At 48.9% G+C, this 22,799-nt stretch overlaps 12 protein-coding genes across 12 annotated transcripts; 10 read left to right on the top strand and 2 right to left on the bottom strand.

Moving 5' to 3' along the window:
- Positions 1-113: 113 nt before the first annotated feature.
- ASPWEDRAFT_28605 (uncharacterized protein) lies at positions 114-1,512 on the top strand (the record flags this gene model as incomplete). The annotated part of the gene is made up of 3 exons (XM_040833162.1): positions 114-179; positions 342-736; positions 831-1,512. The coding sequence occupies 3 exons, from the start codon at positions 114-116 to the stop codon at positions 1,510-1,512; spliced, it is 1,143 nt and encodes a 380-aa protein (XP_040689693.1).
- Positions 1,513-1,690: 178 nt separating this feature from the next.
- ASPWEDRAFT_183991 (uncharacterized protein) lies at positions 1,691-3,482 on the top strand. The gene is made up of 2 exons (XM_040832008.1): positions 1,691-2,127; positions 2,188-3,482. Exons 1-2 carry the CDS (start codon positions 1,703-1,705, stop codon positions 3,257-3,259), a joined length of 1,497 nt encoding a protein of 498 aa, XP_040689694.1. The 5' UTR covers positions 1,691-1,702; the 3' UTR covers positions 3,260-3,482.
- A 1,062-nt stretch (positions 3,483-4,544) lies between these two features.
- On the top strand, positions 4,545-7,040 carry ASPWEDRAFT_51907 (uncharacterized protein; the record flags this gene model as incomplete). Its single annotated transcript, XM_040837673.1, has 5 exons — positions 4,545-5,543; positions 6,207-6,386; positions 6,432-6,587; positions 6,666-6,880; positions 6,914-7,040. The coding sequence occupies 5 exons, from the start codon at positions 4,545-4,547 to the stop codon at positions 7,038-7,040; spliced, it is 1,677 nt and encodes a 558-aa protein (XP_040689695.1).
- ASPWEDRAFT_534080 (Zn(II)2Cys6 transcription factor domain-containing protein) lies at positions 6,998-8,298 on the bottom strand. Its single transcript, XM_040837877.1, has 2 exons — positions 7,099-8,298; positions 6,998-7,042 (listed from the first exon to the last, which is right to left on the bottom strand). The coding sequence occupies exon 1, from the start codon at positions 8,200-8,202 to the stop codon at positions 7,195-7,197; it is 1,008 nt and encodes a 335-aa protein (XP_040689696.1). The 5' UTR covers positions 8,203-8,298; the 3' UTR covers positions 6,998-7,042; positions 7,099-7,194.
- A 705-nt stretch (positions 8,299-9,003) lies between these two features.
- ASPWEDRAFT_69255 (uncharacterized protein) lies at positions 9,004-10,597 on the top strand (the record flags this gene model as incomplete). The annotated part of the gene is made up of 4 exons (XM_040839027.1): positions 9,004-9,011; positions 9,043-9,508; positions 9,564-9,701; positions 9,746-10,597. The coding sequence occupies 4 exons, from the start codon at positions 9,004-9,006 to the stop codon at positions 10,544-10,546; spliced, it is 1,413 nt and encodes a 470-aa protein (XP_040689697.1). The 3' UTR covers positions 10,547-10,597.
- A 469-nt stretch (positions 10,598-11,066) lies between these two features.
- On the top strand, positions 11,067-13,245 carry ASPWEDRAFT_134616 (uncharacterized protein). The gene is made up of 4 exons (XM_040829322.1): positions 11,067-11,394; positions 11,440-11,710; positions 11,758-12,103; positions 12,153-13,245. The coding sequence occupies exons 1-4, from the start codon at positions 11,177-11,179 to the stop codon at positions 13,082-13,084; spliced, it is 1,767 nt and encodes a 588-aa protein (XP_040689698.1). The 5' UTR covers positions 11,067-11,176; the 3' UTR covers positions 13,085-13,245.
- A 109-nt stretch (positions 13,246-13,354) lies between these two features.
- ASPWEDRAFT_51911 (uncharacterized protein) lies at positions 13,355-15,123 on the top strand (the record flags this gene model as incomplete). Its single annotated transcript, XM_040837674.1, has 7 exons — positions 13,355-13,560; positions 13,607-13,783; positions 13,831-13,944; positions 13,991-14,015; positions 14,061-14,233; positions 14,278-14,721; positions 14,775-15,123. 7 exons carry the CDS (start codon positions 13,355-13,357, stop codon positions 15,121-15,123), a joined length of 1,488 nt encoding a protein of 495 aa, XP_040689699.1.
- Positions 15,124-15,377: 254 nt separating this feature from the next.
- Positions 15,378-16,057, top strand: ASPWEDRAFT_41253 (uncharacterized protein). The gene has a single exon (XM_040835512.1). It carries the CDS (start codon positions 15,508-15,510, stop codon positions 16,033-16,035), a length of 528 nt encoding a protein of 175 aa, XP_040689700.1. The 5' UTR covers positions 15,378-15,507; the 3' UTR covers positions 16,036-16,057.
- A 213-nt stretch (positions 16,058-16,270) lies between these two features.
- On the top strand, positions 16,271-18,356 carry ASPWEDRAFT_172813 (Zn(II)2Cys6 transcription factor; the record flags this gene model as incomplete). Its single annotated transcript, XM_040830981.1, has 3 exons — positions 16,271-16,355; positions 16,409-16,541; positions 16,586-18,356. 3 exons carry the CDS (start codon positions 16,271-16,273, stop codon positions 18,354-18,356), a joined length of 1,989 nt encoding a protein of 662 aa, XP_040689701.1.
- Positions 18,357-18,464: 108 nt separating this feature from the next.
- ASPWEDRAFT_156372 (uncharacterized protein) lies at positions 18,465-19,846 on the bottom strand (the record flags this gene model as incomplete). Its single annotated transcript, XM_040829702.1, has 4 exons — positions 19,439-19,846; positions 18,929-19,392; positions 18,673-18,881; positions 18,465-18,622 (listed from the first exon to the last, which is right to left on the bottom strand). The coding sequence occupies exons 1-4, from the start codon at positions 19,790-19,792 to the stop codon at positions 18,465-18,467; spliced, it is 1,185 nt and encodes a 394-aa protein (XP_040689702.1). The 5' UTR covers positions 19,793-19,846.
- A 521-nt stretch (positions 19,847-20,367) lies between these two features.
- Positions 20,368-21,453, top strand: ASPWEDRAFT_28617 (uncharacterized protein; the record flags this gene model as incomplete). The annotated part of the gene is made up of 1 exon (XM_040833163.1): positions 20,368-21,453. The coding sequence occupies one exon, from the start codon at positions 20,368-20,370 to the stop codon at positions 21,451-21,453; it is 1,086 nt and encodes a 361-aa protein (XP_040689703.1).
- A 254-nt stretch (positions 21,454-21,707) lies between these two features.
- Positions 21,708-22,637, top strand: ASPWEDRAFT_111168 (uncharacterized protein; the record flags this gene model as incomplete). Its single annotated transcript, XM_040828228.1, has 1 exon — positions 21,708-22,637. One exon carries the CDS (start codon positions 21,708-21,710, stop codon positions 22,635-22,637), a length of 930 nt encoding a protein of 309 aa, XP_040689704.1.
- Between the last annotated feature and the right edge of the window lie 162 nt (positions 22,638-22,799).

Raw genomic sequence — 22,799 nt, forward strand, 5'->3', positions numbered from 1 at the left:
ATTCGGCCGAATGGCCGACAGATGCGAGAATGAAATACACACTCTCTCACTGCATCAACCACTTCATCGCAATTCTCTTGATTATCATTATTGTCTTCATAAGTATCATCACCATGGGCTCTATCGATAATGGAGTGTTGGACCTCACTGTCCTGGGTCTGAATAGTGGCACCAGTATGGTATACTCTCTCCTCCTTTTATCAGGCATAAACTGACCGTCAGCATGGCATCGACTGTACTCTGTGTCACTTTTACCAGGAGTCCCCGGAATCCCCCCTGCATTTTCAACTGCTCAAGGTATGATATTTTATATCTATAGCCATGCATCTAATATAGCGCAGTACGGCGAAATCCCCCTCGAACCAACCATCAAAAAACGCGTGATGAACATCATCCTACACAACAAAACCTCCCCCTCAGAACTATCTGAAGTCAACGTCATCCTCGGCGAAACATTCGCCAACAGCGTTTATCAGTTCAGCCAAAACGTGCAAATCGACACGGCTACCATTGACGTGATCGGCTCCCATGGCCAAACCATCTGGCTCCTCTCCATGCCCGAAGCTAATGAGGTTAAAAGCGCCCTCACCATGGCGGAGGGGTCGATTCTCGCCTCTCGCACTGGCATCACATCCATCACTGACTTTCGCGTCAGCGACCAGGCAGCAGGTTGCCAGGGTGCGCCGCTGATTGCTTTTTTTAAATGCGCTGCTCCTTCACCATCCGACGAAGCTGCGTGCGTGTCAGAATATTGGGGGCATTGCGAATGTGTGTTTCATCCCGCCTGATAGTGCAGGGGGCGTGGACTAGTGCTATGATTTCAATACTAGGCCGGGGAATGTCTTTATCGATGCAGTTGTACGCCACTATACCAACGGGGAGAGGGAATATGATCGCGATGGAGAAATGGGGGCACGAGGCACTGTTGATCAGTCTCTTGTTGATGACTTCCTGCAGCATGAGTACTTCCAGCTTGATCCGCCAAATACAACCGGGCGGGAGGTATTCAGAGACACGCTCGCGTTTGAACTGATCCAAAAGGCCGAGGCAAAGGGTCTCTCGCCGGACGATGTTGTCGCGACCATAACTCGTGTCACAGCGCAGGCCATCGTAGATCATTACAGACGATATGCACCCACGGATATGGAAATTGCAGAGCTATTCATGTGTGGTGGAGGCGCCTACAATCCCAACATCACGGCCTTTATCCAGAAAAATTATCCCAATATTAAGATCTTCATGCTTGACGATGCTGGCATTCCAGCTGGAGCTAAAGAAGCCATCACCTTTGCGTGGCAAGCCATGGAAGCCATCGTTGGAAGGTCAGTCCCAGTCCCTACTCGTGTTGAGACTCGCCAGGAGTATGTCCTGGGCAAGGTATCCCCGGGAAGGAATTATCGCAAGGTGATGCGGATGGGCATGTTGTTTGGGGCTGGAAGAGACCACCTGCCACCAGTCAAGGAGATGATAAACCATGTTGATGGAAAGGTGTTTGACAACAAATGGGTCTGAGCAATTCCAGGGAGAAATATCAAATCGAAAGCCCAAAACATGGTCGGCTATTAGTTCTATATACTATGATCTATATACTAGTTCGTAGGCAAGGATAGATGCTAGGCTAGTCCCATTCGGGTAATCCCAATCCACTTTTAAATAGACCTCACTTCTCCATCAAAATAAAACATCACAAAGACAATATAACATGCCATTCCTAACTCTCCCCCCAGAAGTCCATCATCGAATTATTTCCCATCTTCTTTCCAACCGCGATGTGGCCAATTTCTCCATCCAATGCCGCACTCTCCACGCCCTGTGCGACATGGAAACCCGCAAAAAGTACAATCGGATCCACATAACCGGCAGGGATGAGGGTATTGATCGCGCATTTAACCTACTGATGGATATCATCCGACGACCTAGCCTTGGCTATTTTGTGCGGCAGATTGACCACTGGCAACCGCTGCGTGGCCCTGAAGAGTATAAAGAAGGGGTCTTTGAGCGGGAACTGTCTGATGAGGATATGCGGCTGTTGGCAAGTGCCGTCCGAAAGGCTGGTTTCGTAGATCGCAATGAACGCCGCGTGATCAACATGCTGATGCAAAAGAAACAACACAAGGGACATTTAAGGTGAGTCTTTAATTCAACTTGCCTTTGCATGTATGTATGCATGGTACTAAATCTAAACAGATGGGATAACCGCTGCGCCTTTATCACACAGGCCATAGCGGCGGTTCTGGTCGCATTATCGCCTCATCTGGTCTCTATAGCTATGACGCAGCCGTTCTATAACTACTTTGGATACTACATGACTGATTGGCCATGGGCCGAAGCTGATCACGTCGACTTTCCGCTTGATAAGCTGTTCCGTGACGCAAATGCAAATCCAGTGGGGAAGCCATACCTTCAGAATCTGCGCAAGGTGTATATAATTAACAAACAAGACCTGGACGACGAGCGGTACTATCAGGAAATGGACTTTATCGGCTGTTTCCCGATATTCGATCGTCTCCCATCTATCGAATGGGTGGGCACGGATGTCCTCGAAGACGATCGGGATAACGGGATGCCGGATCTTGTGCAGGGCCCGTGCAATATCACTCGGGTTTCAATCACGCATTCCTTCGTCGGGAGTACATATCTTGCAAAAGTGATATCGCCTTGCGCAATACTCAAGGAATTCCGATTCACGATGGGCGGCAGAGCGGATCGGGGCAGGGGGTACAACACCTTCAACCCTAAAGCGATCATAAAAGCGTTATGTCCACATAAGCAAACATTGGAGATTTTGGACATTGACATTGAGGAGCATGTTTATCCCTTTTATTTGGTGGACGACGATGAAGAGCCTGATTGGGGTGGAAGCCCAGACGAGGAAGAAGGGGAAGACGCGGAATTCCTATCCTCATTCTGGGAAAACAGTGGCTCTTTGAAAGAGTTTACTGCGTTGAAAGAACTGAGGCTGGCAATTGATTTTCTGGTATACTTTGCCCGGGGTACGGAGAGGGGAGGGGACATGGTGGTAGACAGTCTACCGGACAGTCTGGAGGAGCTGACTATTCTGGGATATCAGAAGGGTGAAAATGAAGGGTTTGATGCGCAAATTGACAAGCTGAGAGATGTTATGGCGTCTGGAGCTTGCAGTTTGAAAGAGGTTCGTGGAATTGATGAGATGATTCCGATTGTAGAGGGCGTGGGGGATCCGGATGAAGAGGCGGATTTGGTATGGGATTTCAAAGAGGTTGGGTATCAGAGTGACTAGACCCATATCAAGTATATAAGGTAGTGGTGGTAGATTCATCTCACTCTCACCTCACTGTCCTGCCTCGTCTCCCTCAACCCTCACCTCCGCTGCTTCCCACGCGTATTTAAGAACTCATCCTCTTCCTCCATCTCTTCTCCATATCTCTACTCTCCTCGACCATCCCATCTCCAGCCTCCTTTAGTATCTTACCTCCATCTTCTACCTCTTGATTCAACCAATCGAAGACTCTATTCATAAGAAATCATCTCAACTAATCAGAACCTCTACATCAACATGTCCAGAGACACGTTACAGAACACACAGCACAACGCAGATCATCTGCATGCTACAATCTTTGCCATGAAACAGCGATTTCACGAGTACCGAATGCGCCTGCACCGCTACTACACTACAATCTTCAACAGACTCCGTTTTCACTTGGAACAACCAACAGATACTGCCCAGAGCGTCGCGGATCATCTCGATGCTATCATCTGCAATATCGAGGTCGTGAGAGAGGAGATTCCAAAGGTTGCTTCGCTGGTCATAAGTATCAACGAGGCCCAAAAGCTATGCGAGGAGTATGCGGATGATCCAGAGATGGTTGAGATGGTAGAGGATCGCATTCGGAGGACTTTGGATGAAGTGACTGGCGAACAGTCTACCTAGAAAACTGGCTTGGTTGGCCAACATCGTGTGGTGTTGGCCTACTTTATAGGGATTTACGTTTTATGATCATTACGGAAGTTTTTGTTTAATCGCATTCTCGATTATAGCGGATGGAGGAAATTGTGATACCCACGAAAAAGAACGGAAGGGAGTTCTCAGTGACTACTTGAATGGAATTTGAGAATACAACTATCTTACTTGAATATCTTCAACTTACATTTAACAACAAGTGGTAAGCTGATAGTTGAGGCTATTGCGAAAATGAAGGATTTAGCCTCAGCCACAGTATCGTCCTATCACAGCAGCCCAACAGCAAAAGCAACCATGGATGGCTGCAGCCTTACGCCTGATCCGGCTTAGTCTCCGTCATTCTGATTCTGACACTAAAAACGGTTCAAATCGTCTTGTATTTCTGATTTCTAATTCAATATCACCTCCCGAGGTTATTTATTCTGATCTTTAAGTCCGTTTATCTCCTGCTGATTGGTCAGCATTCCTCATCTTGATTGGTAATCCATGACGTCATGCACCAAATGGCTTCATTTTTTGCTCCGCTCCGTTGTCCACTATTTAACCCTTGACCCAGCACATGTAACACATCATCAACAAACCAACATTCATTAATTGGATCATCATGTCTCAAAAAGCCATTGCCGTCACTGCCCCTAAGACCGCCAACCTGGTGGCAGACAGACCCCGTCCTGCTCTCCGCGACGACTACATCCTCGTCAAGAACGTCAGTGTCGCCCTGAACCCCACCGACTGGAAGCACATCGAGTTCCTCGCTCCCCCCGGTGTCCTCATCGGCTGCGACTACGCCGGTATTGTCGAGGAAGTCGGCAAGGACGTCAAGAAGCCCTTCAAAAAGGGTGATCGCATCTGCGGTTTCGCCCATGGCGGCAACGCCGTCCAGCCCGAGGACGGCACCTTCGCCGAGTACATCGCCGTCAAGGGCGACATCCAGATCCAGATCCCCGATAACCTCAGCTTCCAAGAGGCTGCCACGCTGGGCGTGGGTATTAGCACCGTCGGCCAGGGATTGTACCAGAGCTTGAAGCTCGCCTGGCCTACCGAGCCTTTGAAATCGCCCGAGCCTATCCTCATCTACGGCGGTTCCACCGCTACCGGCTCCCTCGCTATCCAGTTCGCCAAGTTGTCCGGATACACCGTCCTGACTACCTGCTCGCCTCGCAACTTTGACTTTGTCAAGAAGCTCGGCGCAGACGCTGTCTTCGACTACAATGACCCCAACGCCGCCGCTGCTATCCGCGAATACACCAAGAACAACCTCAAGCTCGTCTTCGACACCATCTCCCTCGAATCCAGCGTCAAGTTCTCTGACAACGCGCTCTCCACGGAGGGTGGTGATTACAGCGCTCTTCTGGCCGTCAAGCTTGAGCGCGAGAATGTCAAGGACCGCTGGACCCTCGGGTATACCGTCGTCGGCGAGGAGTTCAACTATGGTGAGCATGTTTTCCCCGCGAAGCCGGAGGATAAGGCATTCGGGGAGAAGTTCTGGGCTACTGCGCAGAAGTTGTTGGCGGAGGGCAAAGTCAAGGTGCACCCGCCCAAGGTTGGTGGTGAGGGATTGAAGGGTGTTTTGGAGGGGTTGCAGGCGATGAAGGAGGGTAAGGTTAGTGGAGAGAAGCTGGTGTACAACATTGCCGAGACTCCTTAGATGTATATAGTTTACGTTTATGAATGAAGCTTTTAATATTTCAATTCTTCTCATGGAGTCAATTTTGTTGATATTCAGGCATTGGTTATACCTCGCATATTTGTACTGTGCAAAATATAATCAATGATGTTACTATTACTATGTGTATTCGAGCAATCAGAAGCACTCATTATCAAATTTATATTGCTATGTATCTGCAAACAGCACATGCAGATAATCAGTATACTTCTTCTACATGGAGGATATATTTCTGCACATACTACCTCTAAAACCGGTATCAAGTAAGACAACACAATTGATCCCCCCGACTATCTCTCCGAAGCAATTACAAAGCAACGGACATAGCGGGCATACCATAACTCCCCCATATTATTGATAATTCTTCGTTTTGATTCTTTTCGTCTTTTAGAATCCATCCGAACCAAGCAAGTGGAGCAGCGGAGACTAACCCATATCTAGACTAGTGTCTACCGCGGGAGTGGCGATCTTGGTTGTTTGAGAAAGTAACTGCCGTCGAATCTGCATATAAAGATGGCCGTGATTTCCTGTTTTCTTCAATCATTCATCTTCAATTCAATCGATACAATCAATTGAAACACAATGTCGTTCCCATACAAGAAGGTTCTGGTCATTGGTGCCACCTCGGGCATTGGCAAGGCCCTGTCCAGCAAGCTTATCGGCCATGGCGTTTCCATCGTCATTGCCGGTCGCCGTAAGGAGAACCTGGAGGAGTTCGTCCAGGCAAACGGTAGCGACAAGGTCACGACCAAGGTTTTTGATGTTATGAAATTGGACGATGTATGTGTATCCTCCTGTTCGCCTCATCTTGTCTAACACTTGCAGATCCCCCGATTCGCATCTGAAGTTATTGCCGAAAACCCCGACCTGGACTGCGTGTTTGTCAACTCCGGCATCCAGCGACCGTTTAACTTTGCCGAACCCGAAACTGTCGATCTTGACATCTTAGATCAGGAACTCATCACCAACTACACATCCGCCGTCCGTATTACCAAAGCATTCCTTTCCCACCTCCAAAAACAACCCGGACAGACGGCCCTCGCCTTCACCACCTCTCAGATGGCTCTTGTTCCCATGATGCGGTGCCCCAACTACGGTGCTTCCAAAGCGGCTCTGCACCACTTCATCCTAGCATTGAGAACCCAGGTTAGTGACGGCCCGGGTAACGTCAAGGTTCTCGAGATCTATCCCCCCGCTGTGCAGACTGAATTGCACGATACCAAGCACCAGCCCGATCTGAAGGATGGACATCTGATCGGAATGCCCTTGAATGAGTTTGTCGACGAAACTTGGAACAGACTGTTGAGGGGCGAGGATCAGATTCCGGTTGGTTCCGCCAAGGACATTTTTGAAGCCTTTGAAGTCAAGAGACAGGAGTTGTATAAGGGCATGACTGAGATGCTATCGGGCCTTCTGAAGCAGTTTTTGCGGTAGATCTGAGCGTCCTGTATAAATATTAGGCGTCTATTGAATATAATTTATAACCACTTACCATAATTCAGCCTCAATTCGAGTAATCACGTCAAATGATGTAATTTTGTTTGGCAAAATCCTCATCCATAAATCCATGTGTTGATTCTAAGCAAGCTCAGCTCACTAGAGTGGGATGTCTTGACGGAAATTGAACTGTAGCCGCTGTCTTCCCCTTACAAGCAGCCAGTATCAAATTCCCAAATGCAGAAATCCCATGGACCCGTCCAGACTCCAGCATCCCTGAGTATTCTCGCAAAGACACCATAGATGATTGTGATGTCACTGCAGCTTCTTCCCAGTTCTCTGCCGGTGCATCCCAGAGTGACGTGCGCACGTCGAATGGCAACGCCTCGATGAAGGGTGTTCGGACCGAGTAATTGCGCTTATCAAAGGAATAGGCACTGCGGAGAATGTACGCAACGATAATGGTGCGGCGGACACTCTCCGCAAGTAGCCATGCCCGTCGGGGGCTAAGAGTATGTGGGAGTTGAATCGGGGCTTGTTGCCACAGTTTCCACGCAAGCCCTGTGAGCATATTGGTTGTGCTTTCGAGATACTGGTCATCGTTTTCGGGTCTGTCGAATACGAGAATACATTGAGCAAGTACCAATGCCTGGATGCAGACGAGGAGGTCTTCGAATGTGCTGGCCCGGGCGGCCTGTCGGCGGATTTCGGCGGACTTTTGTTTCAGGACGCGGCAGAGGAGCTGGGAAGAGGGATTGGCATTGTATGAGGCGCAGATAATGTGAAGATCCTGGATTGGACCAGGGAGGGATAGATTATCGTAGAGATCGGGGTGGATGAACGATGTTTTGACGTCTCGGGCGAATGCATTGGGGAAATCGCGCATTCCGTTCACGATAAACCGAACAATGGACGGCTCGAAGGTCTTGAGAATTTCCATATCTAGAGACGGAGGGATCGAAGTAATGGCTCGAATGGGCTTTTGCTTTTGAATCTTCGATGTCATGCCGGCTGCGAGGGGGGCATTCACGTACTCGCAGTTGATGCCTTTGGTGGAGCATCGGCTGCACTTGGGGATGAGTCGGTCACAGCGGCGTTTGACCTTTGCACACGCCTGACAAGACCTACGCAAACTGATTGTGCTAGAAGTCGAGGACATGATGCTATTAGCAGGAGAAAGAATAATTGATGATAGAAAGTGGGAGAAAAGAAGAGACAAAGAAAGGAGAAGAGAAAGCGATTTTGGAAGGCGTTAACACCGAGGCTAACCGGATATGGCTAGTGTCGGTTCTGGTTGCCACAATCTTATCGATAATGGATACAAACAGTGGGTTCGAATGAGGATTTGACGATGGATGATATCATTTACGATATTTTAGGATGGTTTATAGAAGAATGGATAGAGTGGATGGCCATTGGATATGGTCAAGCTGTAAGGCCTCCCATTAGCATCGCGACTGGGATATCCCGGTATGCAGCGATACACCAGAAGGGCAGGAAGGCTGTGTAATGTCAAGCCAGTCTTGTTGCAGATGGTTGCAGAATAGATGGATCATACGACTAATCGAGATCTATTTCTGCTGTCGATCTTCACGGATAGTTTGTATATTTTTTATATAAAGGCCAGATAGGTACAGCACCATAGCTATAGTGAGGAGATAATAAAATTAGAGCAAAAGAACACTGAATTTAAAAACAACTATATTAACTTATAAAAAACATGCTAGGGGCGAATATCACTGCATGTTGAGGATGTGAAGTGATTTATCCTGATTCGGATGGATAAACAATGTTCCTGGCGGAGTATCCGAAAAGGGGCGGATCTGTCAAGACTCCTCGATCCAACATGACTAGCCACTTATCCATGGAGGATCCCGTATTAATACCTAAATATTTGCAATGCTTCAGCCAAAAATGAAACCGCCGGGGAACAGAGCATGTAGAACCTGTCAGCGCAGGCATGTCAGAGTGAGTTTCCATCGTGTCATTCTCCCAACAGTATCACATACAGACCTGAGCAGTGTTCTCGAGAGCGTCCCACTTGCCAAGCTTGTCATAAGCGATCCGTCCCGTGTGAGGGATACGATGATCAGCCCCGATCGAACCACCCGGTGGCCCATTCAAGACAAACTTTGCCACGCCAAGTTACACTGGGCCATGCGGTGGAGATCGTGACACAGTTTCTGCAGATCTTGATGCCCGCCCACAATCTGATCCGGGGCACGGTGTCTGACTGGTTCACTAATTTGCCTGTGTATATGGGCGACAGTGCCATGTTTGATGCTGCAGCCGAGGCATACGGCATGGTGTATCTCGGTGCCAAAGAGGGGAACATCTTATGGATCGAGAACAGCCTGATGCGGTATACACAAGTGTTGAAGATGGTCTGTACAATGAATAGGCGTTTGAGCCCAAGACAAGAGGATGAGCTGCTCCGTACAGCCATGACGATGGGCTTCTACGAGGTGAGTCTATTGGCATGCAATGATATGCGTAGTAATATGATAGTAATATTTGCAGTTCTTGAATCCTTCGAATGGCCCTTCTGCGTGGCCAATCCACGTCCAGGTGGCCAGGCGAGTATTGGAGGGCCGAGGTCCTCCAACAGCAGAAAGACCTCTACAGCTGAGCCTATATCGCCCATTGCGGTTGTTTATCGTACGTCTGTCCTTCGCTTGAACATCCTCATACTGACAATTCAGTGGGCGGAAGCATGTATACTACGACGGCAACGATTATTCCTCAACGAGCCAAAGTGGCATTTGGCACCTTCTACAGGCGAGCTTTTTGACGAAATCCGCGATATTCTGTTCGCACTGCCTGGGGTATTGGAACACTGCGATAATGTCTATGCCATGACCAGCATCACACCAAACACGGTCCGAACCCTAGAAGATCTGTTTCGCGAATCCAAAGACCTAGAAGCACGGCTGCTGGACTGGTATTCTCGACTGCAGGCAGCCAAGGATCCTCTCTATTTGATACACGAAACAGCAGCCAACAGCCCATTGCGCGAGGGAGACCCCCGACTGTGCTCACTATTCCCCGGGATGGTGGATTTCCCCACTGAATCGGTCATGGAGATGCTCTTGGTTTACTGGTTTGGCAGTCTGATGCTGTACACCAACATGATCAACGTGTATGAGAAGATGGAATATCTCAAGACGACTCGAATTCATGAAAACAATGACGATGAAAACATTGCTTTTGTCTTTTCTGAAGAACCTCCAATAGAGGTATTCGATGGGATGGAGCAAGTTGCAGCGTGGCATGCCCGGTTGACATGCCAAGCGGTTAGTGTCTGCCTGGAACCTAGACGAGGAGTTTTGAGTCTGCAGATGCTGTTGAGTCCATTATGGGCAGCAAAAGACTATTATCGGACGAGGAACAAGGAATGCTATGAGTGGTGTAATCAAGTGTTTGTGCAGATCTCGCAGAAGGGATATGGGTTTGGACAAGTGGCAGCAAACATGCCTCCAGGGAAAAATAGAAGGGCACCATGAAGATCATTCGACTGTATATATAAATATAATCGTAATTATCCTAATCCACGGGAATTCTGTTGTATATTTTGATCGTCTCTCATGCTATCGGATACATCACGATGCCGCTGGATGTTCAACATCATAAAAGGAGCATTGCCTGGCAGTGTCCTCAAGCATGAAGGAGTTTTGCCATTGTGGTCAGGGCAGTTCCGCATCTTGTTTACCATGGGAGATTGACTGCTTAGGTATAAGAGATGATGGATTATCGCGGCACCTGACCTGATTAGTATACGATGACATGTCTCAAGATGACTTTTTATAAATGAAAGTCTCCACAGTGTGTGACTACTGTCCAATCAGCGTCGAAAAAACGAAATTGCCACATCAGGAATATGGGTCTGCTGCCCTCTGATTGGTGTCCCACCCCTGCAGGACACCCGATCAGGCCATAGTGGATCCTCGGACCTCCGATCTTCCGTGTTTTTCTTCGGCAACCCCGCTTAGATTGATAAGACAACCCGGAACCAACCGCTGCCTGCTCGGACTAGTGCATCGCAGCTGATCCCTGCGGCGTTTAAGTATCCCGGACCACCGGCCTGGGAGAGTTTTCATCCTTCTGTGCATCCTACACATGGCCCTGCTGTTATCATGGAATCCAGTCGCAGGGCCAACGGCGGTCAATACCAAACATTCGAGAATGCCAGTGCGAATCTGGACAGAGCGATCGACGAGCCCGAGGACGACGTGTCAGACGACGAACTGCTGTCGGATGCAGAGTCGAGAGAGAGAAGGCAGGATGGAGTCAAGCAGGTTGAGGCTATCACGGCTGTGTGGACGCTACGGGCTTTGATATTCACCTACATCTTGTACGATCACTGCTATCGATCCTAGTGTGTTGCTGACCGGAATAGTATCTACATCCTCTCCTTCGTCAACTCGCTGCAGCAGCAGATCACCAGCAACCTAGGTCCATATGTCACGTCGAGCTTCAATCAACATTCTCTCTACGCAACGACAAACGTCCTCTCCAGCATCATCGGCGGGTGCTCGAAACTTCCCATCGCCAAAATACTTGATATCTGGGGCCGTGTGGAGGGATTCATATTGATGACGCTGTTCTGCACCATCGGGCTGGTTCTGATGGCGTTTTGCAAGAATGTCGAGACCTATGCTGCTGCCCAGGTAGGTTAACATGCCATGATAGTATTCGATGGTGGCTGACTGGCCAGGTTTTCTACTGGGTTGGATACAATGGAATGGGATACGTGATCAACATTTTCCTGGCGGACACGACGTCTTTGCAGAATCGGATGATTATGTTTGGCCTCAACACGACTCCGTTTATCGTGAATGTCTTTTTGGGTCCTCATATCGCACAGCTTTTCTACGAACACAGCAGTTTCCGATGGGCGTTTGGGGTTTTCTCCATCATCATTCCTGTCATGGCAATGCCTGTTGCTGGCGTGTTTATCTACAACAACCACAAAGCGAGGAAGAAGGGTCTTGTTCCACCGCGTGTTGCAAGCGGTCGAACTCGTTCACAGACATTCTACTTCTATTGCCGTGAATTCGACAGTAAGTTAACAAGATATGGTGTATATATTAGATACTAACTAGCAATTAGTTGTTGGCATGTCTCTAGCGCTCAGTGGCTTCTGTCTAGTGCTTTTGCCTCTCTCTATTGTCGGAACCACGGCTCACAGCTGGCATACTGGGTATATAATCACCATGATTGTTCTTGGTGTGCTCTTCCTGATCGCCTTCTGCATCTGGGAAAAAGACTATGCACCAGTGACATTCGTTCCGTTCAAGTATCTCAAAGATCGCACAGTCCTTGGATCGTGTGTTCTTGCTGGTACTCTCTTTTGCAGTTTCTTTGCATGGGATCTCTACTTCACCTCATATCTTCAGGTGGTCAACAGCCAAAGCCTGCAAAACGCAGGTTACATCGCCAACATCTTCACCATCGGGTCCTCTTTCTGGGGACCCATCACTGGACTCATGATCAGATACACCGGGCGGTTCAAGTGGCTGGGTCTGGTTGCAATTCCTGTCCAAACCCTCGCCATGGGACTTCTCATCTACTTCCGCCATCCCGGAACACAGATCGGGTACATCATCATGGCGCAAATATTCAACGCTCTATCCGGCGGGACATTGGTCATGACCGAGCAACTCGCCGCCATGGCTGCAGTCCCTCACAATGAAGTCGCCGTTGTTCTCGCGCTGGAGGGTCTCTTCACCAACTTGGGTGCCTCGATCGGTCAATCCATATCCGGTGCCATCTGGACGAACCTGATGCCCAAGAAGCTTGCGGAATATCTCCCCGAAGAGTCCAAGAACAATCTACGCTCTATCTACGGCTCACTTCCTGTTCAACTGTCATACCCCGTCGGCAGCCCAACTCGCACTGCTATCATAGAAGCTTACGGATATGTACAGCATCGCATGCTGGTTGCTGGTATGTGCTTTATGCCTCTTGCCTTTGCCTGTGTGCTGCTGTGGCGCAATATCGATGTGAAGGGGAAGAGACAAGTTCATGGAAAGGTTTTTTAGACAGTATATATAGACATAGATCACATACTGCAATGATAGAGATCATATCCATGCCATGAATAAATACTCAAGCCAAGACGATGCTAAACACAGGCCCTGCCGATCCGGGGTTATCTACCCCGAATTCCCCGCCTCCACACGACAAACGCGGGGAAGCCCACCTGTTAATGTCTTGTCGGACATATTCCGACTGCTAAGAAGGCCAGTGAACTGGACATTATATAAGTATAGGCTCCCTCTAGCGTACCCATAGTCATCAGAATCAACAAAATGTCCAAACCAGACGACACATTCATCGAATACCAAGACAACAACAAAAAGGCAGACCTCTCCGAACAAGATGCAATATATCAAGCATACGCATCCAAGAGCAAGGAATGGCATCAGAAGATGACCAGACAGCTCCTCCGCAAGGTGGACTTTCATCTACTCCCGTTTCTCATCGTCATGTATCTTTTGAATTTTTTGGATCGGAAGTATGTTCGCTATATTGGATATGATAACCTGTACTGATGATGACAGCAATCTATCCCAAGCCCGCCTTGGCTCTCTGGAAGAAGACCTCGGAATGAAAGGTACCGACTACAATCTGGCCACTAGTATTCTCTTTGTTGGGTATCTTCTCATGCAACTCCCGTCGAATCTTATGATGACGCGAGTTCGTCCTTCGTTGTTCCTGGGGATTGCGATGGCTATTTGGTGAGTTTTCTATATATAGATACTTTGTGCAGAACTGATGGATATAGGGGCGCTATATCTGCGTGTCAAGCTGCTGCAACCTCGTTTACTGGCTTGGTCCTTGCACGGTTCTTTCTGGGATTTGTAGAGGCGCCTTTCTTTCCTGGTGCGGTTATGCTTATGTGAGTGATTCAGGTATAGAAATAAGCACAATGCTGATGAGATTAGGTCGAGTTGGTACACTAGACAGGAGGTATGTTCGATATACTCGAGACTACGACTCCGCTAACCAGGACAGCTCGGCCATCGAATTGCCTGGTTCTACGCCGGTAGTTCTCTAGCCAATGCGTTTGGCGGCCTCATCGGAGCAGGTGTACTAGGCAACCTGGATGGCGTGCATGGAATAGCAGGATGGCGATGGCTGTTCATCATTGAAGGCTGCATAACTGTTGGAATATCAGCAACATCAACGTGAGTGGCTATACCCCCAGGTATGAAAAATACTAATCATCCAGACTCCTCCTACCCAACTACCCGGCAACAACAACATGGCTCGACGAGACCGAAAAGTCCTACGCCCAATGGCGACTCATCCACGATGCCGGAGAAGCAGACGAAGCCACCTCGAGTGGCATCAAGGAAGCGTTGATGCTTGTGTTTGCAGACAAGCGTATCTATCTCTTCATTCTGCTGCAGCATACTTCGTTGCTTTCGCAGAATTTTCAGTATTTCTTCCCAACGATTGTGCAGACACTGGGATATGGGAATATCGAGACACTCTTGATCACTGCACCGGTATGGATTGTGACGTTTTTGGTGTCGCTTGTTGTTACCTGGACTTCTGGACGAAGTAATGATCGCGGATTGCATATTATTGCCTTGATGATAGTCAGTGTTGTGGGATGTATCATCTGCACTGCGACTACGAATATCGGTGCTAGATTCTTCGCCATGTTTCTGTAAGTTCTCTCACCTCCTGCTAGCTGTATAGAGCATCAAACTAATAAACCAGAATGCCAATGGGCGCAGTCTCAGCCTACCAAATCATCATCGCATGGATCGCCAATTCCTTCCCTCGACCACTCGTCAAACGATCTGCTGCCATTGCCACGGCCAATATGCTGGGAAACACAGCTTCGATTTACGGGAGCTATATGTGGCCTTCATCGTCAGGGCCACAATATATCCCAGGTGGAAGTGCAACAGCGGCTGTGGCTCTTCTGGTGGCGATTATTGCTTTTATAATTAGGCTAGTTCATAAGAGGATGAACAAGCGGCTTGATGAAACGATGCCCGAGGTACAGGATGACGAGGCGGATAATTTGGAGGCGAGAAATATGCGATTTAAATATATTCTATAAGATGTATCTATTTATAATGAGTTATGACCCAGGAATATGAACAGAGGAAAGTGCAACATCGCCAAGTGACGCTAGGAATCGGCAATGCATATAATGCAGACATTTCCGGTGTATTCTTAGTCTGCTGATATGGAGATCTTTGTTCAGAAGCGAATGAAAAGCTGGATCTCACAGACTTGTTGATTCCTTCGATGTAACTCAGTGTGTTGATGGCCAATAAGACGACATCGGCAGAGCTATACGAGGTGCGGGGGAAGAGTCATCCCAGTTGAGAGATCGGCAAGGCAGACTGGGGTGCTTATAACAATCAATCTCATGGCTTGAAGGAATATTTATTTCTCATCTTTTCATAACTCTTGGACTATTTGTCTTACCACCACCAAAATGCGCCCCAACTTGATGCTGGCAGCCACTTTGGCTTCAACCATCACAGCGCAAACTACAACACTCAAAGTCTTCCAAGCCGGCGTCAGAACGGAATCCCTAGATGCGTTGGAGGGCAGTGTCGTCAACGCCAACGCAGATGCCACCACTTTCGCGATGCAGTGCAAAAGCGATGCACCCAAAGCATCATGCCAGCTGCAGTCTGCTGCCACCATCACCCAAGGGCCATCGACCTTCTATATGAGTGGCGTGTACTCCCTCAGCGCCAAAAACACGCAGGACATCCAGACACTGATCTTTGACTGCGTCCTCACCTCCTCGACCAAGGGTGGTTCATGTTCGACTACGGTTATCGACGATATCGCCATCAGCACCAAGACGCTTTCTACGAGTACATCGAGTCACTTCTCTTTTACGTCTGACCAGGTTCATTATCAACCTTTGACGGTTACGGCTGGTGTGGACAAGTTGAATGCCCCCAAGGCTACTCAGGCGGACGATGTTGCTGCGAAGAATGCTGGGATTTGAGGAGCAGCGGTGGCAGTGGTGGCAGCAGCTGCGATGAATGCAATTTAGACTGTCTATAACATATATCATTTATATCTGAAATATGAAGTTCTTTTTGTTTCATCTTGTATACTCTTCCCTTTATAGACTAGCGTTGTTAAACCCACTAAACCACATTGGGAAGGCAATTCTCGTGATCCCGTGATTCTTTCCACTCCTCCATCTCCTCTTCATCTTTTATCCATTGATATGCATCATGAGTCGAAAAAGACAACGCACAGGACAGACTAAATCTCAAGAAGATCCTAGCAAAGGCTTGCGATTGACGCGAAGCCGAGCGTGTGCGTACACTTCCTCAATCACCAATGCCGACCGCAGCGCTGATTCTACGCAGGCACAGAATGCAAAACACAAAAGACCAAATGCGAGACCAAAGAAGGCCAGACAACCTGTGTGCGCTGTCTCCATCATGGTCTTGAATGTGTGTCGTATGATGTTTCGCAGCAATTTCTCCAGGGCGATGCAGCGTACGTCTTTTATCTTTTCAGGTGATCAAATCTGACTCAAATAGATGGAAATCCCAAACGACAGAAGAGGTTGAGATGCTTCGAGCTGCGGTTCAGCATCTGTTACGCTATACGCAGCAGCCTGAATTAGGGACTTTTGCGAACGCTCAACGAGGCGATTCCCCCCGTTCTGTTGCAGGATTCGATGCGAATCTCACCTCCACAGCTGCGATGGAAATGTCGCGGGAGAACTCTCCCCAGCCTCAAGATCACGATTTAACGGGTCTTGTCCCTGCGCCGATGCGCAGTTTGTATGAACTGACCAAGCTGAAAAACCTGCGCAACAATGCGGAATGGAAGCCCAAGTCTTCCTTGATCCATGAGGATTTCATTTCACAGGGTGTGGTCTCGGTAGAGGAAGCAGAGTTCTTATTCGATCGCTTCATGCGAGTCAACAATAGAATGCTCTGGGATGGTGGATTATTATTACACCATACGTTAGAGTCAGTCAGACGGTCGTCGACGATGCTGGTGGCAGTGGTTCTCACTGTTGGTGCACTTCATACACCAGCACAAACAGAAGCATTCCATAAGAGTTACAATATGTTTGTTTCTCTCGTGTGTAATTCCTCCTTGTCCCGAAACCATAGTTTAGACGACATTCGAGCCCTCTGCATCGGTGCTTTCTATCTGGCCAACTTGAGTTGGAAATTGTCCGGCCAAGCAACGCGCATCGCAGCAGAGATCGGCCTTCACCAGTCATGGTATGGCCTCATGAAGGGTGACGATACCCAGCACGAACGTGTCGCGTTATGGTATGCCACATATGTATGTGATCACCAATTCAGCATCGCCCACGGCCGTCCACCAGCGGCAGTTGACGACGAGTCAACACGCAACATTGAACGCTTTCTCCAGGGAAAACAAGCAAAGCCTGGCGATGCACGACTAGCCGCCCAGGTAGCACTGTTTACCATTCTCACAGAAGCGTATATCGCATTTGGAAGTGATCCTGATCGGCCGTTGGGAGGACAAGATATTGAGCGACTCCGCGTGTCCAATGTGGCTGTTGAACAATGGCGGCTTCAATGGGTGCCTCGATCGAGTGATTGTCCGGTATTAGGATCGTATCCATCCAAGGGGCTGGTATTGTACTATAATTTTGCGCGTTTTCAACTCAACTCTCTTGCATTGCGGGGAATCACTCCGCCGAGTGCTTCGACTGGTATCACTTCAAACCAATCCCTGTTGTCCCTGGAGCATCGTGAAGCTGCCAACACAGCCATCGCAGCAGCTACGAGTACTTTGACATTGATATTGGAAGACGACGACTTGCGCCGTGCCTTTCCTAGTGTTCCCATATTCACTTATACTATGGTCGCATTCTGCGCGACGTTTCTCTTAAAAATGGCCGCCACATGGGGGAAGAACGCGACATCACCTGGAATGATTGAATACGGCGATGACAGTAATACATTAGGACTGGTTGTCAATGCAAGACATATAGTCTCTCTCGTTCAGCGCTCCGCCGACATGCTCGCGAGTATAGCTACGAGTCTAAACGAGCGGCACCTCGCCAAACATATTGCAGCTGGCATGCTCGAGATGCTTCAGCATTTCCACGCCTTGGATGAGGGCGAGACAGGAAATTCATACCCTCCAATGCAGGGAGGCGTCAACAATCTTCCTATTCTGCAAACAGATCCTACCGATGACAATTCGTTCTGGACAGGCGAATACAACTTCCACGATCTTGGGGGCACGTTTGGTTTTGGACTTGATGAAACAGTCTTGGGGCAAATGGCAGCAGATAATTTTGAATTATGGCCGCAATAATCGGTGAGTCTTTTATATCATTTATAGGCCAGTATTTGATTTATTTTTGGAAATGTCATTAATCATGGTATTATTCTATCTGAATAGTCTATCTTCTACACGAACATTTTACAACTTCGCCCTCACGACAGGCCCGCTATGCGACGCCCCCAATCTTTTTGGAATCAAATGATCAACATCCAAAGTATTGAGAAGACCGGGATGTGCCTGTGAGAGATCTGTAATTCCGAGCAGTCTCATCGTGGTTTGGAGTTCGTCTTTCATGACTGTGATATGTGAGCTATGAACTGCAGAGAAGGAAATGATGGACACATACTCTCAATCAGATGCTCGACGCCATTTTGCCCATACGTGAGGCTATACAAGAACTGTCTCCCCATACCGACAGCCTTGGCTCCGAGACAGATCGCTTTGATAATGTCTGTTCCGCGTCGGATTCCACCATCGACAAACACTTCGAGACGTTCAAAAACTTGTGGGCAGCATTGGCGGATTTCCATTAATACGGCTATCGACGAGGTGGATCTTCGACCTGTTAGCTGATGAATAGTGCAATTCAGACTGACACTCACGTATCCAAACTCCGTCCGCCATGGTTGCTCACGATAATCCCATCCATCCCCGCCTCGGCAGCCATCAACGCATCCTCAGCTGTTTGGATCCCCTTCAACACGATCGGCAACTTAGTCGACTGCCGCAGCCATTTCAGATCCTCCCATTCGAGACTCGCATCGATGTACTGTCCCATCGTTCTGCCTAGTCCGCCCCCCTTGGAGTCGTTGGTAGCCTGGGCTGCACTCATCGGCGCGATGGGGACTTCAAAGTTGCCAACGGGGACGCGCTCATCCGCCTCTCGTTTTCCGGCTACTGGTGCGTCGACTGTGACGAAGATGGCTTTTATGCCGCATTCTTCTGCCTGTTGCAGGAGCGCTTTTGATGCCGAGCGGTCTTTGTTGACGTAGAGTTGGAAGAAGAATGGATGGCCAGGTGCGCATTTTGTAATATCAGACATTGTATAAGACGCATTCGTGGATATCTATCCGTATAAGCCAAGATCACCCAATCATATCGAATGAACTCACACACTGCCCAACACCATACTTAGCACATCCCCTCGCCATAGCCAGCTCACCATCCGGATGCACCATCGTAGCCATCGCCGCCGGACTAACAAACAACGGCAGACCCATATCACAACCGAGGATTGTCGTCCTCGTATCGACGCTGGTGACATTCCGGAGAATCCTCGGCCGGAGCATAATACGATCAAACATGGTTTTGTTGGCATCGCGAGTGATCATGTCCGTCGCGGCGGACGAGTAAAAAGCCCATGTTTTCTGGCTGAGTTCTTGGGCGGCGACTTTTTCTAGATCGTAGCTGTTGAGAATGGATTCTAGGGGTGGTTTCTCTGAGATGGAGTGGAGTTGGGTGGTCATGTTGGTGATGATGTTGGTGTTGGCTGGGTTGTTAGAAGTAATGCTTGGTTTTAGAGACATATTTAATATTTTCAATATAATTGATGATCGTTATAGATGATTTGAAGCTTCCTTTTATGTCCATATCCACTCCGGACTTTTGCCGGAGTAAGCGGAGTTGCGCCGGAGTCGAATGACGGCGGATTGTGAAGCACCGAAAACATCGAACATCATGGCCAATGAGGGTATTCAATTGTGGATAGAATGGATATACAAGGGATATAGTCTTCTCCATGTTTTCTTTGTGGGGTATTGAGGGTATTCACAGAGCCGAGCCGGAGTGATTGTCTGTACAGCTTCGGCTTTTTGCCGGTCTACCTTGAACATTAATAGATTAAGATGTCGATATCATGATATTCTTTGCATTCTTATTCATCATATCGAATAAGTGAAATACGATAGAGATACATGATGAGGCTGTGGTCAGGCTGCCAACAGGCAAACATCAGCTTGCCCCGCTTCTGCCTTGCCGGATTCTGCGATAAAAGCATCATCCAGACCATCATCATTTCCTACCACGAAACACCAAATCCATCATGACTGAACCCTCTATTCATCCTCCTGACTTTACCTCCTTCTTCGACCAACATCAAAGTCCTCTTTTCTCACTTCCCCCGGAAATCCGCGATGAAATCTTCGCCTTTGCCCTGTCCAGCTACGAAGACACTACTCGCGCATACAGCAAGGGGACGTACTGGACACGGCCGGGATACAGCGCGCCCCATCGCACATGCACAGAGCTGCTACGAACATGCAAACGCGTCTACTCCGAAGCATGGTTTATGCCGTTCGCCTACGCAGAGCATTCATTCTACCTGACGTCATCCAACCGCGCCCCGGGCTCGTTAACGCCTGTTGCGTTTGAGAAATGTCTCGCGATGATCGATCGAATCCACGGTCAGCTCGAAGCAGGCCATATTCGGATCTTCGCGCAGATGTTTGTCCTTGAGCCGGGAAACGAGATGCAGCGGGTTCTGGGGATGCCGCATTTCCATCCGACGAGTATCACGCTCACGCTGCGGTATACGGATTTCTGGTTCTGGGAGGATAATGAGCCGCTGAGGATTGGGGGGCGATGGGTGAATTCGATTCGGTTCCCGAGTAGTGTGAGTCGGTTTAGGATTGACTTTGAGAGTATTGAGAGGCGCAAGGGGGAGGTGGATTACATCGCCAATGAAGCGGCTGATAGCTGGTTCTTTCACCGAGTGGATGGTCAGATCTTGACGGCGAGAAAGTCGGAAACGGCGATTTCGAAATGGACGGGGAGTTCGGTGCTTGGGGAGACACGCTGGATTAGAGATGAAGTGCGACCGAGTCAGTTGGACTATCACGTTGTGACGGTGACGTGGAGAGTGTCGAATCAGGCGGATGTGAAGCTATCCACGCCGTATCCGAGTCTGCGAGTGCCGTACGACTTTGATCGGCCGGATCCGCCACTGCCTCAAGGGAGGAGTATAGGGGAGAGCAGTTTAAGAGCTGCGGGGATATCGCCAGACACGCCGGCGGAAGAGACGCTTGTTCAGTATCGTGAATGGCTTCGGACTAGGCGTCAGTATGATTCTGATGAGTCTGATGAGTATGAGGATGTAGAGACCGAAGAGGAAGATGATGATTCATACTAACTTGCATAATTGCCACGAGTACTTCAATGACTACGGTGATAAGGATTAGGATGATGAATGTGAACAGGGTAACATGCATGCTTATCTTCCATCGTATTAATCGCAGCATATCGGTCTTTTCTCCAATCACCGACGGACTTAACAGGATTAACCCCGCTATACGACTATAAATATGTTCTTCTGACTGCCATATCACTACTATCATCATCACCATCATCATCCCATTCATCCCATCTACTCATCTACTCATCAAAATGCCCCGAATCTTCATGACCGGGGCCTCTGGCTTCATCGGATCCACCATTGCCGAACTGGCCATCACCCGCGGCTACCAGATCTACGGCCTATCTCGAACCGAAGCCACCGATGCCAAATTGACTCAGCTTGGTGTCGTCCCGGTACGAGGGGACCTACATTCTCTCGATGTCCTCCGCGATCAAAGTGCCCAGGCAGACATCGTGATGCATCTGGCCGATGCGTTGGCCGGAAACTTTGGCATGGACTATGAAGAAGTCCTACGTATTGACTTCGCTGCTGTTGATGCCATCGGGGAGGGGCTGCAGGGGTCGAATAAGCCGTTGGTCGTCACGTCCGGCTCGCTGGTGGTTGCACCTGATCCCACTGGCGCTGAAACGGACGAGACATCGCCACTCAATGAGAATCCTCTCAACGGCCGGATTCGTGCTGAGCGGCATGCGCTTGAGCTGGCTGGTAAAGGTGTCAAAGTGTCTGTGATCCGGTTGGCTCCGTTTGTCTATGGCCGTGGAGGCAGTGGGATACGCTTGTTTATGGGCATGTTCAAGAATGCTGGACAAGCCTTTTACGTGGATGATGGGGCTGTCAAGACATCTGCAGTCCATGTTGACGATGCTGCGCAGTTGTATCTTCTTGCTGCTGAGCAGGCAAAGGCGGGGGATGTTTTCAACGGTGTGTCTTCGACGACTGTGACGATACGTGAGTTATCCGAGGCGATGGGCGAGATCTTGGATCTCCCTGTGGTTTCTCTACCCTACGACAAGACTGTCGGTCAAATGGGCGAGTTTCTGGCGAGGTTCTTGAGTTCAGAAAATCGTGGATCTGGTGGGAAAGCAGAGAGGGAGTTGGGATGGAAACCTGCAGGAATGGGCATTTTGGAGGACATCAAGAGTGGTTCGTATGTAGCAGTGGCTGAGGGATTAAAATGATGCACTTCGTATAGTTATATTGATTCCTGAAATTGACTCAGTCTTTGGCCCCAAAATGATGTCAGATTGCTTGTTTGATATCTGGCATATTCCATGCCTGCTCATTGGCCATCTCATCCAAAGGAATCCTTCCCTGCAATCTGACATTAAAAGCTCAATCCC

Source organism: Aspergillus wentii, assembly GCF_001890725.1.
Source record: "Aspergillus wentii DTO 134E9 unplaced genomic scaffold ASPWEscaffold_4, whole genome shotgun sequence".
In the NCBI taxonomy this organism is placed as follows: Eukaryota; Fungi; Ascomycota; class Eurotiomycetes; order Eurotiales; family Aspergillaceae; genus Aspergillus; species Aspergillus wentii.

What these genes read in the sequence shown, in the direction of transcription:
- ASPWEDRAFT_183991 (XM_040832008.1), top strand. Translation starts at nt 1,703, where the DNA reads ATGCCATTCCTAACTCTCCCCCCAGAAGTCCATCATCGAATTATTTCC. An exon ending in CAACACAAGGGACATTTAAG is followed by an intron (nt 2,128 to 2,187) that starts GTGAGTCTTTAA and finishes AAATCTAAACAG; the next exon opens with ATGGGATAACCGCTGCGCCT.
- ASPWEDRAFT_134616 (XM_040829322.1), top strand. Translation starts at nt 11,177, where the DNA reads ATGGAATCCAGTCGCAGGGCCAACGGCGGTCAATACCAAACATTCGAG. An exon ending in AGACCTATGCTGCTGCCCAG is followed by an intron (nt 11,711 to 11,757) that starts GTAGGTTAACAT and finishes CTGACTGGCCAG; the next exon opens with GTTTTCTACTGGGTTGGATA. An exon ending in CTATTGCCGTGAATTCGACA is followed by an intron (nt 12,104 to 12,152) that starts GTAAGTTAACAA and finishes ACTAGCAATTAG; the next exon opens with TTGTTGGCATGTCTCTAGCG.
- ASPWEDRAFT_41253 (XM_040835512.1), top strand. Translation starts at nt 15,508, where the DNA reads ATGCGCCCCAACTTGATGCTGGCAGCCACTTTGGCTTCAACCATCACA.
- ASPWEDRAFT_534080 (XM_040837877.1), bottom strand. Translation starts at nt 8,202, where the DNA reads ATGTCCTCGACTTCTAGCACAATCAGTTTGCGTAGGTCTTGTCAGGCG.